This window comes from Neofelis nebulosa, chromosome 13 (genome assembly GCF_028018385.1).
Source record: "Neofelis nebulosa isolate mNeoNeb1 chromosome 13, mNeoNeb1.pri, whole genome shotgun sequence".
In the NCBI taxonomy this organism is placed as follows: domain Eukaryota; kingdom Metazoa; phylum Chordata; class Mammalia; order Carnivora; family Felidae; genus Neofelis; species Neofelis nebulosa.
In genome coordinates this window covers 37,331,024-37,343,894 of record NC_080794.1, presented here as the reverse complement: position 1 = coordinate 37,343,894, position 12,871 = coordinate 37,331,024, and the positions used below count along the sequence as shown (strand labels likewise).

At 41.7% G+C, this 12,871-nt stretch overlaps 1 protein-coding gene across 5 annotated transcripts in view; it reads left to right on the top strand.

Annotated features, from left to right (window-relative positions):
• The window catches only part of ASCC1 (activating signal cointegrator 1 complex subunit 1), a 108,610-nt gene extending 99,402 nt beyond the window's left edge, over positions 1-9,208 (top strand). For 2 of the 5 annotated variants that reach the window (XM_058696636.1, XM_058696642.1), the window contains exons 10-11: positions 5,138-5,296; positions 7,223-7,406. In XM_058696636.1, coding sequence (XP_058552619.1) covers positions 5,138-5,254 — 117 coding nt within the window. In that variant the 3' untranslated portion in view covers positions 5,255-5,296; positions 7,223-7,406. Of the gene's footprint in view, positions 1-5,137; positions 5,297-7,182; positions 7,200-7,222; positions 7,407-8,973 lie in introns of those variants that run through there. The other 3 variants (XM_058696637.1, XM_058696639.1, XM_058696640.1) reach the window with 3 other exon arrangements.
• Positions 9,209-12,871: the final 3,663 nt, after the last annotated feature.

The window sequence follows — 12,871 nt, the reverse complement described above, 5'->3', positions numbered from 1 at the left end:
AGCAGGTTCCGGATACAAAGGTGGCAAGGAAAGTAGGAGTAGCAGGTGAAAGAATGTGCTCATTTCAGTCACCTCAGCGTGACTGGCTGGGGTGCCCTCACTGGGGCTTGAGCTGGGGTGTTGGAAGGGGCACCACCCACAGAAAGGGGCTGGGGGTGCAGCGGTACAGGAGCCCAGGTTCCAGAAGTTAGGCTGCCTAGGCTTACATCTCCATTTGCCTTTCTTTTTCTTTTCCAGCTTTATGAATCTCAATTTTGCACCCTTTACTGGCCATGTACCTGTGGGCAAGTTACTTAAGCCTTTTAAACTTCAAGTTCAGCTATAACATGGGAACTAATAATTACTATCTGCTCCTTGGGGTTTTGAGGATCCAGTCAGATGGCCTCATGAAGCCCAAAGCATAATGCCTGGCACACATACTTGCCCAGTAAGTTGGCCAGTAACAATCTTTATTTTATTAGGGTTGTCAATACATATGTACTGTTCACTATGATTTTTTAATAGACATTTAATAATACCGGCATTGGTAACTTTGTTAAAAATATCTCCTATTTTGGCGGCACCTGGGTGGCTCAGTTGGTTAAGCATCCAACTCTTGATCTCAGTTCAGGTCTTGATCAGTTCAGGGTTATGAGTTCAAGCCCCGCGTTGGGCTCTGCATTGGGCCTGAAGCCTACTTTAAAAAAAAAAAAAAAAAAAAAAAGAATCTCCTGTTACAATACATTTGAGTTCATAAAAATTTAAATGGACCTGGTAAAAACCACTATAAGGGAAGTCAAAAGACAAATGACAAAGGAAGGGGGGATATATTTGCAATTCATACCATAGACAAAAGGGTTTACTTCTCTACTATATAAAGAACTACTAGTCACTAAAACAATAGACAGTTGTAAAGTTTTTTATGGTGATATGCTTCCATTTAACTGTGCTACAGATTTCATGTTGTGAATACATATATACTCCGAGCAAAATGGGAAAACTTTAGGTTGGAGCGGGGCTTGGGACACATGTTGCCAAAGAAACGGCCATGAGTGTGTAAACAGACCTGAAATTTTTGTTTTTCCCCATAAGATAGCTCCCTCTCAGAAATGTTCTGTTACTGTCCGTGGTACCCTCATATTTACTCTGTCATCCAGGATTTTTCTTATCTCCTTTTCCTGACTCCCCCATCTCCAGAAAGTCACTGAGTCTTTTCTGTGTTTCATTCAGAGTATCTCACATCTGCTCCAGTCTTTCCAGTCATGCAACTACTAATCTCTGTCATGACTGAGCTGCTGCCCTGGTTTCCTTCACTTTGTCTTGTTCCCTTGTCCCTTCGGCACAGTATACCACACCCAGATCAGTTTCCCTAAAACAGGGTTTCATGTTGGGCCACCAACCTTCAGTGGTTCCCCACCATCTAGAATGGAGTCTGACTTCTGAACCGGACCCTCAGGGTCCCTTAATGTGATTCACCGTCCTATGTCTCTGGACTTAGTCTTTCTCACTATGATTCTTCAGGGACCCTCCAAACACCTAACCTGGTCTGCTTGACCCTGCTGCCCATGCCCATTTCTGCCTTCATGCTAATCTCCTCCTGTTTTCTGAGTCTTATACTTGCTGCAAGCCCCAGCTCAGTTCCCATCTCCTCTAGATGGCTGTCCTAGGTGCCCAACCTCAGCGCCCATTGTTTTCTTGCCTTGATGCATTTACTGATTGCCTGTACCTCCCCTCTCACACTTAACCTTTGCCACCTTTGTTGTCTTCGGTAAACTTTTTCACTGAAGCAGGACATACTACAGAAAAGTACCTAGATCACAGAGTAAGTCAGTAACTTTTCATGAGGTAGACACACCCGTGTCATCCATGTTTCTCTCTTCTGATTCACACCCTGTCTCCCTAACTAGATGCTAAGCACCTGGGAGACAGAACCAAATCGCATGCCTTTGCATAAAAATGCATCACATCAGGTACTCGGTGACATTTCAGATCAGGAATTGGAGCTAAGAAAGGGGTCTAGGCTTTGACAAATAAGAAATACATAGAAATTTAAAGGAGTACACGAAATTTCCATTACTAACTACAAATTCTTTCTTGACAACTGGTTAACAGTTGAGGCACGATTAGAGGGAATATAGCTTTGGCGAGTCCTGTTCAAGGATTCCTAGATGGTGACCTGTATGTAAATAAGACCTTTAAATCTGTTGCCAACAAGGCCATGTCATACTTTCTCTTTTCAGACATAATGTTCACAGACATATGCAGCATGAGTTTTTGTTGTCATTGTCTCCAGCAAATATTTATGGATCACATGCATCCTACTAGGTACAGTCCAGTGTACGGTGCTATTCAGCTGTGAATAACATAAAAGATCCTTCCTCTGTAGAGCTTATATTTTAATGAGTCACTAGAAATAGTTGACAGAACTAAAAGAAAGGCTTAAGACTAAAGATACAGGGACTAAACAATACAATAACTGACAAATTGTTACAACATCCTCATCAACATACAGAGAGAAAAAGAACATGGAGATAGGAGGGGCTAAAGGAAGATTAGCACCACCCTACGGGTTTCTGGGTAAGAAATCCATTTATGATATTATCAAAAGGTATGAAAGAGGATGGCAACTCAGAAAGGTAAAACAAGTTCAGGGTTAGAGAGAACAGAGAGATGTCAAAACCATCATAGGAAATACTCAATTTTCAAGAGCACCTTACAGTTTATAAGGAAGGTACTTTGACTTGTTCCTCTTACTGGATTTTTGCCCACTCTGATCTCGTACAGTGGGTGGTATCATCTACGCACAGTCATGCAGCTCCCGTGTGCCGGGTGTAAGTTGACGCTGACTGCAGCACTCTCCCAGGCTGCTCTTATCACCATATTTACTATTTACTTTAAACCTAAAGCATGAGGATCTCTCTGGCAGATCACGCCGTCTACAGGTTATCCACATAAGGCAAGGTAAAGTTACAGGGGTATCACTTGCCAGCTCCCAGCTGTGGCTCTATCACTTGGAAACATAAGCAGAGGGAATGGAAGGTAGAGGACCCACCCATAGGCTGCTAATCCTTAAAAAGTAACTTGTTGAAAGTGTTATGAGTTCCCTTTTAGTTTAGTTTTGTCTTGTCTTTTATTGCCCCTTTGGTGATACCTTTTTAGCATGTAGAAGGCTTTGGTTTGCAAAGCTATAAATCTGCCAGTCTTGTCGACATGGCTTTCACTTCAAATTAATGTTCAGCAAAGGGATTAGCAGATAACCGTTTCGGGCTGTATTTCTTTACACAAAAGGGTGGATATGGTTTGAACAGGCTGCCAAAGCCAGGAAGAGAAGTTAATTGTATAAATCAATGCAGGCAAGAGCTGGTCACCTTTCTGAAAGACAAGACAATGCAGCATACAACCTCTAAATAGATCTTTGGGGTCAAGTTGATGTCATGTTGAAGGATCAATATTTACGGGGCTTTATAAAGTTAGCCTTTAATGAACCCCAGGCATTTTGCTAGGTCATTAATTGCAGGAAGAGGAAAGGCAACAGCTATCGAAGTCCATGGCTGTGGAGCTTGTGTAAAAATAAGTGAAGAGACGGTCACTTGCTTATGTGCAAACATCCCATCCTAGGTTCTCCCCAAGCATTGTTGGGTTTGTGTATTAAAAGACTTTCTTGAGATTTGACTGACATTTTAAGAAACGGCAACTCTTGTATCCTAACAGAAGTAAGACCCTTTACACTTCAACAACGTTATCTAAGCAGTTAATTTTCCTAAGCAGGGATGAGTTCTGATTATCATTTTAGATTCTGCCTTATAATTGTGCTAATCACAAGGGCCGGTCCCTCTCAGAGTATGACTCATCCCTCTCTCTGATACCCTTGAAAGCTTTTAGAGTGAAGAATTGGGGCACCTGGCTGGTTCAGTTGCTAGAGGGTAGAACATGTGACTCTTGATCTTGGGGTCATGAGTTCAAGCCCCAAGTTGGATATGGAGCCTACTCTAAAAAAATAAAATAAAATATTTTTTTAAAAAGTGAAGAATTATAATATAAACTTACTTTAGGATGCTAGCTTGAATCCAAGTCAGGTGGAAGGTTGTTGATAAATATCATCATTTTTGGGGTGCCTGGATGGCTCAGCCAGTTGAGCGTCCGACTTCAGCTCAGGTCATGATCTCACGGTTCATGGGTTCGAGCCCCCGCGTTGGGCTCTGTGCTGACAGCTCGGAGCCTGAAGCCTGCTTTGGATTCTGTGTCTCCCTCTCTCTCTGCCCCTCCCCTGCTCACACTCTGTCTCTGTCTCTCAAAAGTAAATAAATAAATAAATAAATAAATAAATGTAAAAAACGATTTTTTTTAAAAAATATATTATCGTTTGCACGTGTAATATCATCCAGTAGAAGACTATTTGGTATATATAAGTGTTCTGTATTCCTCACGAGGTTGTCAGGATCACTCCTGGGTTAGGAACCTTATCTTCTATTTATTTTAGTCAGTGCTTCTACCAAATGTTGTTGACTAGTTGGAGGAAGGTACCGTATCAAATTTTCTCTTGACTGTCATCAGATCCCATTGAGGGTCCTGTCAAGTCAGGGCTGAAAATCATAGAGACAGCTTTGTTGGGCCCTGGGAGTCAGGGTGTTTGTTATAAGTTCTTGGTCAGAGCTGCTCAGCAGATAAATTTTAAAATTGACTTTTCAGCTCTCTTCCCCTAGTGCATCTTGTTAGAGGAGGCTTTAAAATTCAGGGCGCCTTGGTGGCTCAGTCAGTTAAGGGTCCAACTTCAGCTTATGATCTCGCAGTTTGTGGGTTCAAGCCACGCATCTGGCTCAGTGCTGACAGCTCAGAGCCTGGAGCCTGCTTCAGATTCTCCGTCTCCCTCTCTCTCTCTGCCCCTTCCCTGCTCACACTCTGTCTCTCTCTCTCTCTCTCTCTCAAAAATAAATATTGAAAAAAAAAATTTTTTTAATTCACCGGAGAGAAGAGCTACTGTTCTTTTCTCACTCCCACCCACATCCAGGATCGTTTTTCAGAATAAATACTGAAAAGAAAAAGCATGAGAGGTTTGTTGGGACGGTTGCAGTGTTTTTTACAAGAGAATCTGCTATTTGCTCTTTTCACCTGTAGTTTTCTTTGGACACTCATTCGGATTTGTATTCTCTCTTTTCAGCTCTTTGAGAACTTCTACTTTGGCACCCTGAAGCTCAATTCCATTCACATCTCTCAGAGGTTCACGGTAGACAGCTTTGGGAACTACGCCTCCTGTGGGCAAATTGACTTCTCCTGAGGAGGATCTTGGGAAGCGCCAAAAATTGAACATCCTCCCGAGGTGCCAGGGGCAAGAAGATCTTTGTTTTTATTGCCGATGAGGGATGTGGAAATTTGGATGGTGACTTTCCTGGGTGGTTCCCCACAACACAGCGTGGTCTCTAATATAATACTTGTCCACAGTCAGCAAACTGCTGGTCAGCCCAGGTGGTTATGGGCACAAGGGGAACTTGTGTCTGGAACCCTTGGCTTGTTCCTCTTTCACAGGGTCTGCTTTCTTTCTGAAGCTCTTCTCTGGAAATGTACCTCTCAAGCCCACTGGAGCTAAGATTCGCATTATTTCTTATACACGTACTGATTTTGCCCCAGCCGTTAAGCTCTTTCATATTAACACTTTAAAAGAGAGTTTTATTTTTTTATTTTTATTTTTTAATATATGAAATTTATTGTCAAATTGGTTTCCATACAACACCCAGTGCTCATCCCAAAAGATGCCCTCTTTAATACCCACCACCTACCCTCCCCACCCCCCCCCCCCCATCAACCCTCAAGTTTGTTCTGTTTTTAAGAGTCTCTTATGCTTTGGCTCTCTCCCACTCTAACCTTAAAAGAGAGTTTTAAAGACATGGTTTTATTACCGTCTCCACGTAAATCGAATGTCTCCAGTTTTAACAAGGTTTGATTTTTACTTCCCTTTGTACTGTAACTTTTAATCACTACCCAGAATTCCTTTGTGGTAAAAAACACATGACATGAAGTTTACCATCTTAACCATTTCTTTGTAAGTGTGTAGTTCAGTAGTAGTAAGTATATTCACGTTGTTGTGAAACATCTCCAGAACTTTCTCATCCTGCAAATCTGAAACTATACCCATTAAACAACTCTCCGTGTCCCCCTCCCCCAAGTCTCTGGCAGCCACCCTTCTGCTTTCTCTTTCTATGAGCTTGACTGCTTTAGATACCGCATATGAGTGGAATCATACGGTATTTGTCTTTTTGTGACTGGCTTGTGTCACTTAGCGTGACATCCTAAGGTTCATCCATGTTGTGTAGTGCATGTCAGAATTTCCTCCCTTTAAGAAAGGCCAAATAATATTTTGTTTGACGTGTACCCTGTGTTTTGTTTATCCATTCAGCCACTGATGGATGCTTGGGTTCCTTGACTGTCGTGAACAGTCCTCTGTGAACACGGCTGTACAGATACCTCTTCCTGATCCTGCTTTCAGTTCCTTTACTACTCAGTTTTATCTTCAGCGAAATAACATCACGTTTTTTTTTTTTTTCTGATCTTTTACTTTGGTCTGTCCTTTTTCTTCTGAAGTTGGTACCCTTTTATGTTTGTTGGATTCCTGTTCCTTATCCTACCCCCCAACCCCCAGCCTTCCCAGGCCAGTGATGGAGTTGCAGTATCGTAGCTCCTTTGTGTCAACTCCGCGGGGCAGCAGCAGCAGAAACAGCGATGGCATCAGCAGGGCCGTGCACGGTTCCACGGGGCAGAGTCAGCTGCGGAAGGACCGTCTCCCTTCCTTGCTCCAGCCTCGCTCTCACCTTCCTCTCCTCTTCACATTTCTTCTCCCTCCATGTCCCCTCTTTCTCTTTCCTTCATTCCTTACTCTTGATTCTTTCTGTTTGAAAAGTGTGATTCTGAACCCTGTGCATTAAGGCCACTACCTAGTAAGGGCTGTGTAGAACACTCAGGTTTGCTTATCAGTGTGACTGCCCAGATCACTTGTGAATAAATGAATTTCCAGAGTTACTGTTTTTCTTTCACTCCTACACAGTTTTAGTTTGACTCCCTTAGTCAACGTATGTCAGGACACAGTGTTGCCATCACTTAGTTGCTGGCATAGCTGTTAACCGTTCCTCCAGAACTTACATGTTCGTGCCTGCAGGGTTGGTTTTTCCCCAAACACTCAGTAACATGAGATTTTATCTCGTTTACCTTCAGTGGTTGGATGGCGCGGAGATTTTATCTCGTTTACCTTCAGTGGTTGGATGGCACGGTGTGCACGGTGCAACAACTTCTCCCAGAGCTTGTGCTGCATAGCAACGTTGACAGTGGAGTTTGGTGCCCTCACCTCATCTCCACGCATCTCTCTTACTGCCTTCTTTCTGCCACACGCCACTGGGCAGCCTTGCCCAGGAAGTAAAGATGTCTTGTTTTGTTTTTAATGTTTTTTCATGTTTATTTATTTTTGAGAGAGAGAGAGATGAGTGAGTGCAAGTCGGGGAGGGACAGCGAGAGAGAGAGAGAGAGAGGGAAGGAGATAGGATCTGAAACAGGCTCCATGCTGATAGCAGAAAGCCGGATGCGGGTTCGAATTCAGGAACCATGAGGTCATGACCTGAGCTGAAGTCGGACACTTAACTGACTGAGCCCCCCAGATACCCCTAAAGAGGTCTTATTTTGGATGTTAGAGATTTATGACTTGTGTTTCTAGTAAATTTTTTTATCTTTGGAAAATGTAACTTTATATACCAAATCCGCAATTCTTTTTTTTTTTTTAAGATTTTATTTTTTAAGTAATCCCTACACCCAATGTGAGGCACGAACTTACAACCCTGAGATGAAGAGCCACATGCCAAGCACCCCCAAATCCTAAATTTATAATAGAATCGGAACTTCTGTTATTTAAAATTTAGAGGCAACTGTGCATTTTAAGGACATATTGTATTATTAAGTAATTTTTCACAAGTAATTTACTCTCCTCTCACGACTTTATGGTGGATTTTTCCAGAGGCTACGTGACGTAGTGACATCATCACTCTGATGGTTAATGGAGCGTGTGCTTATGTATTTTTGTATTTCCTGGAATCTTGTAAGTTGTAGAAATTCAGAAGAATCTCTCAAGATTCAGGGTCCCCTCTCACCAAATTGTAATGCGGTTCGTATTGGAAGATTTGCTGTGTTTATAATCAAATCTCCTTAAATATTATCAGTTAGTATTTCATCCTGTATTGAAATAGAGTTAAATTGCAGCTAATATCACTCCAGCCAGTTTTTGAGGCACTGATTTCACCCAGCTCCTCAAAGAGGAGGAGGGAAGACAATCCCACTGCAATTATTACACAAGATCTGTGCTGTTATATAAGGAATTTTGGCATGGAGAATAATTTTGATTTTTTTGGAGGGGACACAGTTTGCCCCAGATGAACTCCTTACCCATGGTAGAAACATGATAAATGTTACTTATAGTGGTTATTTTTTTAAGTGAGCTCCAGAGTTTACTACATTGGACATTGATGAGAATCCAGCTTCGTAAAGACACAAAGTTTGCTTCAGGTTTGCTTTTGTGTTGTGCTCTTTTCCTGGAGCTGACAGGAACCCGATGGCACCAGAGGTATATTGAGTTGAGAAACACCTCTCAAATTCTTTTAAAAAATTTTTATTTTATTTTTTTTTAATGTTTATTTATTTTTGAGACAGAGACAGAGCATGAACAGGGGAGGGTCAGAGAGAGAGGGAGACACAGAATCTGAAGCAGGCTCCAGGCTCTGAGCTGTCAGCACAGAACCCGATGCGGGGCTTGAACTCACGGACCACGAGATCATGACCTGAGCCAAAGTCAGAAGCTTAACCGACTGAGCCACCCAGGCGCCCCTCAAATTCTATCTTAATGCCTATAGGGAACATGGATATCAAAGCCCCAGGATGCTATAGCTGTTGTGGCTGTTTTATTAATAGCTTTTTGGTTGTCAATAACAAAATTTTTAAATTTTTTTTTCAATGTTTATTTAGTTTTGAGAGACAGAGCGTGAGTAGGGAAGGGGCAGAGAGAGAGGGAGACACAGAATCCAAAGCAGGCTCCAGGCTCCAAGCTGTCAGCACAGAACCGACATGCGGCCTGAACCCACCAACTGCGAAATCATGACCTGAGCTGAAGTCAGAGGCTTAACCAACTGAGCCACCCAGGCACCCCTAATAAAATGTTTTTTAAACAAAAGATAAAATAAATTCACTTTGTGAAAAATAATCTAGCTGTACATTCATGCTTTATGTTTTTTTCTTTTTTTTTTTTATTTTTTTAAATTTTTTTTTTTCAACGTTTTTTATTTATTTTTGGGACAGAGAGAGACAAAGCATGAACGGGGGAGGGGCAGAGAGAGAGGGAGACACAGAATCCGAAACAGGCTCCAGGCTCCGAGCTGTCAGCACAGAGCCCGACGCGGGGCTCGAACTCACGGACCGCGAGATCGTGACCTGGCTGAAGTCGGCCGCTTAACCGACTGCGCCACCCAGGCGCCCCTTTATGTTTTTTTCAATATGCATTTTATACTTCAGTTTAAATGTTGTTTTAAAAACAAATTTCATCCTCCAGAGATTAGTCCTCCCTATGCATTTAAGCACATATCATATATCATACTGTTAAATAGTTTTTCACAAATAATAATATTCGTGGAATGCTCACATTTGTCATTTATTTGTGTATAAGTTCATTTAATCTTTACAACAGCCCACTTAAGTTGGTATTATTCATTACCCTCATTTTACAAACTGAGGCTTCACAAGGTTAAGAAATTTGCCTGAGGTCATAACAGGCTTATACCACCAATTCTTAAAATGTGATCCGTGGACCCCCTGTGAGTCCCTGAGAACCTTTTAGGGCTGTATGTGGTCCACACTATCTTCTTAAAAGTACTAAGGTATTATTTGCCTTTTTCACTCATTCTCTCATGAATGTGTACAGTGGAGTTTTCCAGAGGCTATGGGACATGGTGACATCATCACTGATGGTTAATGGAATATGTGCTTGTATATTTTGTGTTTTCTAGAATTTTGTAAAGTTGGAAGGTTTACATTATGTTTTTAGACTTTAACTCCTTTTGCTCTCAGTACTTCTGTACTCCAGCTACCTGTTTTCAGTTTTATCTGCTGTTACGGGCTGAATTACATGCCTGAGAATTTATATGTTGAAGCCCTAACCCCTCAGTAGCTCAGAATTGCAACTGTGTTTGGGGACAGGGCCTTTAAAGAGGTGATTAAGTAAAAATGAGGCTGAGGCTTTTAGGGTGAGCCCTAATCCAGTCTGACTGATGTCCTTATAAGAAGAGGAACTTTGGACACACAAAGAAACATCAGATCCCTGGCCTCCAAGGTCCACCCCCTGGGTCTGTCTTCAAAAAGGGTTGGCGATGACATCACCAAGGCAACCGGTGATTGCAAGGGTCTGAGGATTACAGTGAAACTGACCTTCTAGCACAGACAGGCCCCAATTGAGGTAGTTCCTTCTGCCTTGCCCTGATCCAGGGGCTGCAATGCTGATGGCTGCTAACTTCCTGACATGAACAGTGATGTGGAGAAATTTCCAGTTAAGAACTAGAAAAGAAAATACTTCAATAAAGGATTGTTTGACAACCAAAGGAAAAAAAATCTGTGCATGCACAGAGGAAAGACCATGTGTGACACAGCAAGAAGGCAGCTAGCTATCTGCAAGCCAGGAAGAAAGACCTCAGGACAAACCAAGCCTACCAACACCTTCATGTTGGACTTGTACTCTCCAGAACTTTGAGAAAATGCATTTCTATTGTTTAAGCCACCCAGTTTGTGGTATTTTGTTATGGCAGTCCTAACAAACTAATATGCCTGTGCTTTTTTTTTTTTTTTAAGTTTATTTATTTATTTTGAGAGAGAGCATGAGTGGAGGAGGGGCAGAAAGAGAGAAAGGGAGAGAGAGAATCCTATGCAGGCTCCACACTCCTAAGCGTGGAGCCTGATGTGGGGCTTGAACTCCTGAACCATGAGATTGTGACCTGAGCTGAAATTAAGTTGGACACTTAACTGACTGAGCCCCCCAGGCACCCCAGTAATATGCTTATTATAACGCAGGAGCTAATCTGTGTGTCTTGAGCCAGACATTAAAGAAACTTGCAAAAATGTAAGTGCCCTCTTCTAGATTTTTTTTTGGGGGGGAATATAGTTGTGTTTCACAAAATACGTTATTTTGTTAATATGTAATGGGTTCATTACTCTTCTTTTTAAATAAGCATTTTTTCCCCGATTCTCAGGGGTTTCTTTAAAGATCTGATTCTTTTTAAAGAGCAGTTTTAAGTTCACAGCAAAATTTAGAGGCAGGCTTAGTTTTATTTTCAAGTACAATAGATGATATCTATATCTATATATCTTACATAAACCAAAGTTACATAAACCAAAGTTCTATTGAGGATTCCTCAATACACTTTTAGTGTAAAGGACTCCTGAGACCAAAAAGTTTGAGAACTGCTATACTACACTATACTTCTTCCAAATAGGATCATATTACACATGAGCTTCTGTAACAAGCTCTTCTCATCCGGCAATATATAGTGGGATATTAGTTGTCAATACAGGTTACATTATTATTATTATTAATTATTTTGTTATTTTAGAGCAAGCACATGTGCACAGGGGAGAGGGGCAGAGGGAGGAGAGAGAGAATCCCAAGCAGGCTCCATGCTCATCATGAAGCCCGACAAGGGGCTTGATCCCACAACCCTGGGATCATGACCCCAGCTGAAATCAAGAGTGGGGCGCTCAACCGACTAAGCTACCCAGGCGCCCCCTACCTATATTATTTATAATGTCTGTGCACTAGTCTATTGTGTGTATGTATTGTACTTTAACTAGTTGGTCCCTGAGTAATGGACAATGAGTTGGTTTCCAGGTATGGCTATTATAAACAATTCTGGATTGAATATCTTTATGCATTTTTTTTAATGCTTGTGAAGTCATCCAGAAATGAGATTAAATGGTTTTAAAGATGTGGTTAGATTTAAATTTCTTATTTGGAAATGAGGGTTCTTCCATTTTGTATTGCTAAATATTAAATACAAACAGAAAAATGCATAAAACATACATACCATTTAACAAATACACCCGGCAGCTTTGGGGCCCATTGGTCTGAAAAGGCTGACCTGCTAAGTAATTCTCTCATAGTTTGGGAAAAACTTCTTCTTTATAAATTTCAACTGTCCATTTTCTACAGCTCTTTTACCTGTCATCTGGAAAATTGGATTCTCTCTCCTAAATTAGCTTTCCTATTATTAGCTTAACTAACAGTCCTGGACTCCTGTGGGTTTGCTTTCAGGGCAAATCAACTGACCCAGCTTGAAGGTGTGGCCCAAGACCAGTTTCTCTGGAGGAGCTGCCCAGGAGTGTGCGAAACATTTTGACCTTCAAAAGTCTGGAAACATCTATTGTCTTATTGATGGGCATCTTGTCAGTGCCCTTCCAAACTCTTTATCAGGCAACTTTGGTAATTCTAGAAGATCAGGGACTTCATGAGATAGTACTGGAAAGGGAGAGCTATATCTAGAATCTACTGCCTCAGTGCCTTGGTGGTCCACACTTAGCTTTGCTAGAAGACTAGGATTGAGATGATGCGGGGAAATGGCAAGTTTTAGCACATCTTCAGAACTATGGTACATCAGAGCCTTCTCTTCCCAACCTGAGAGAAGAACTAACATTTTGTAAATGCCCACTGTGCTCAAGCACTTAATATGTGATTTTGCATGAGTTTCACAGCAATCTTCTGAGATCTTCTGCAATCTGTAATAGAAACAAGATTAGGGAATTTGCCCAATAACACAGCTAACAAGCGGGATCACCCCAGTCTGACAACAGACTGTGTTCTTCCACTATACCATGCTGCTGTAAACCC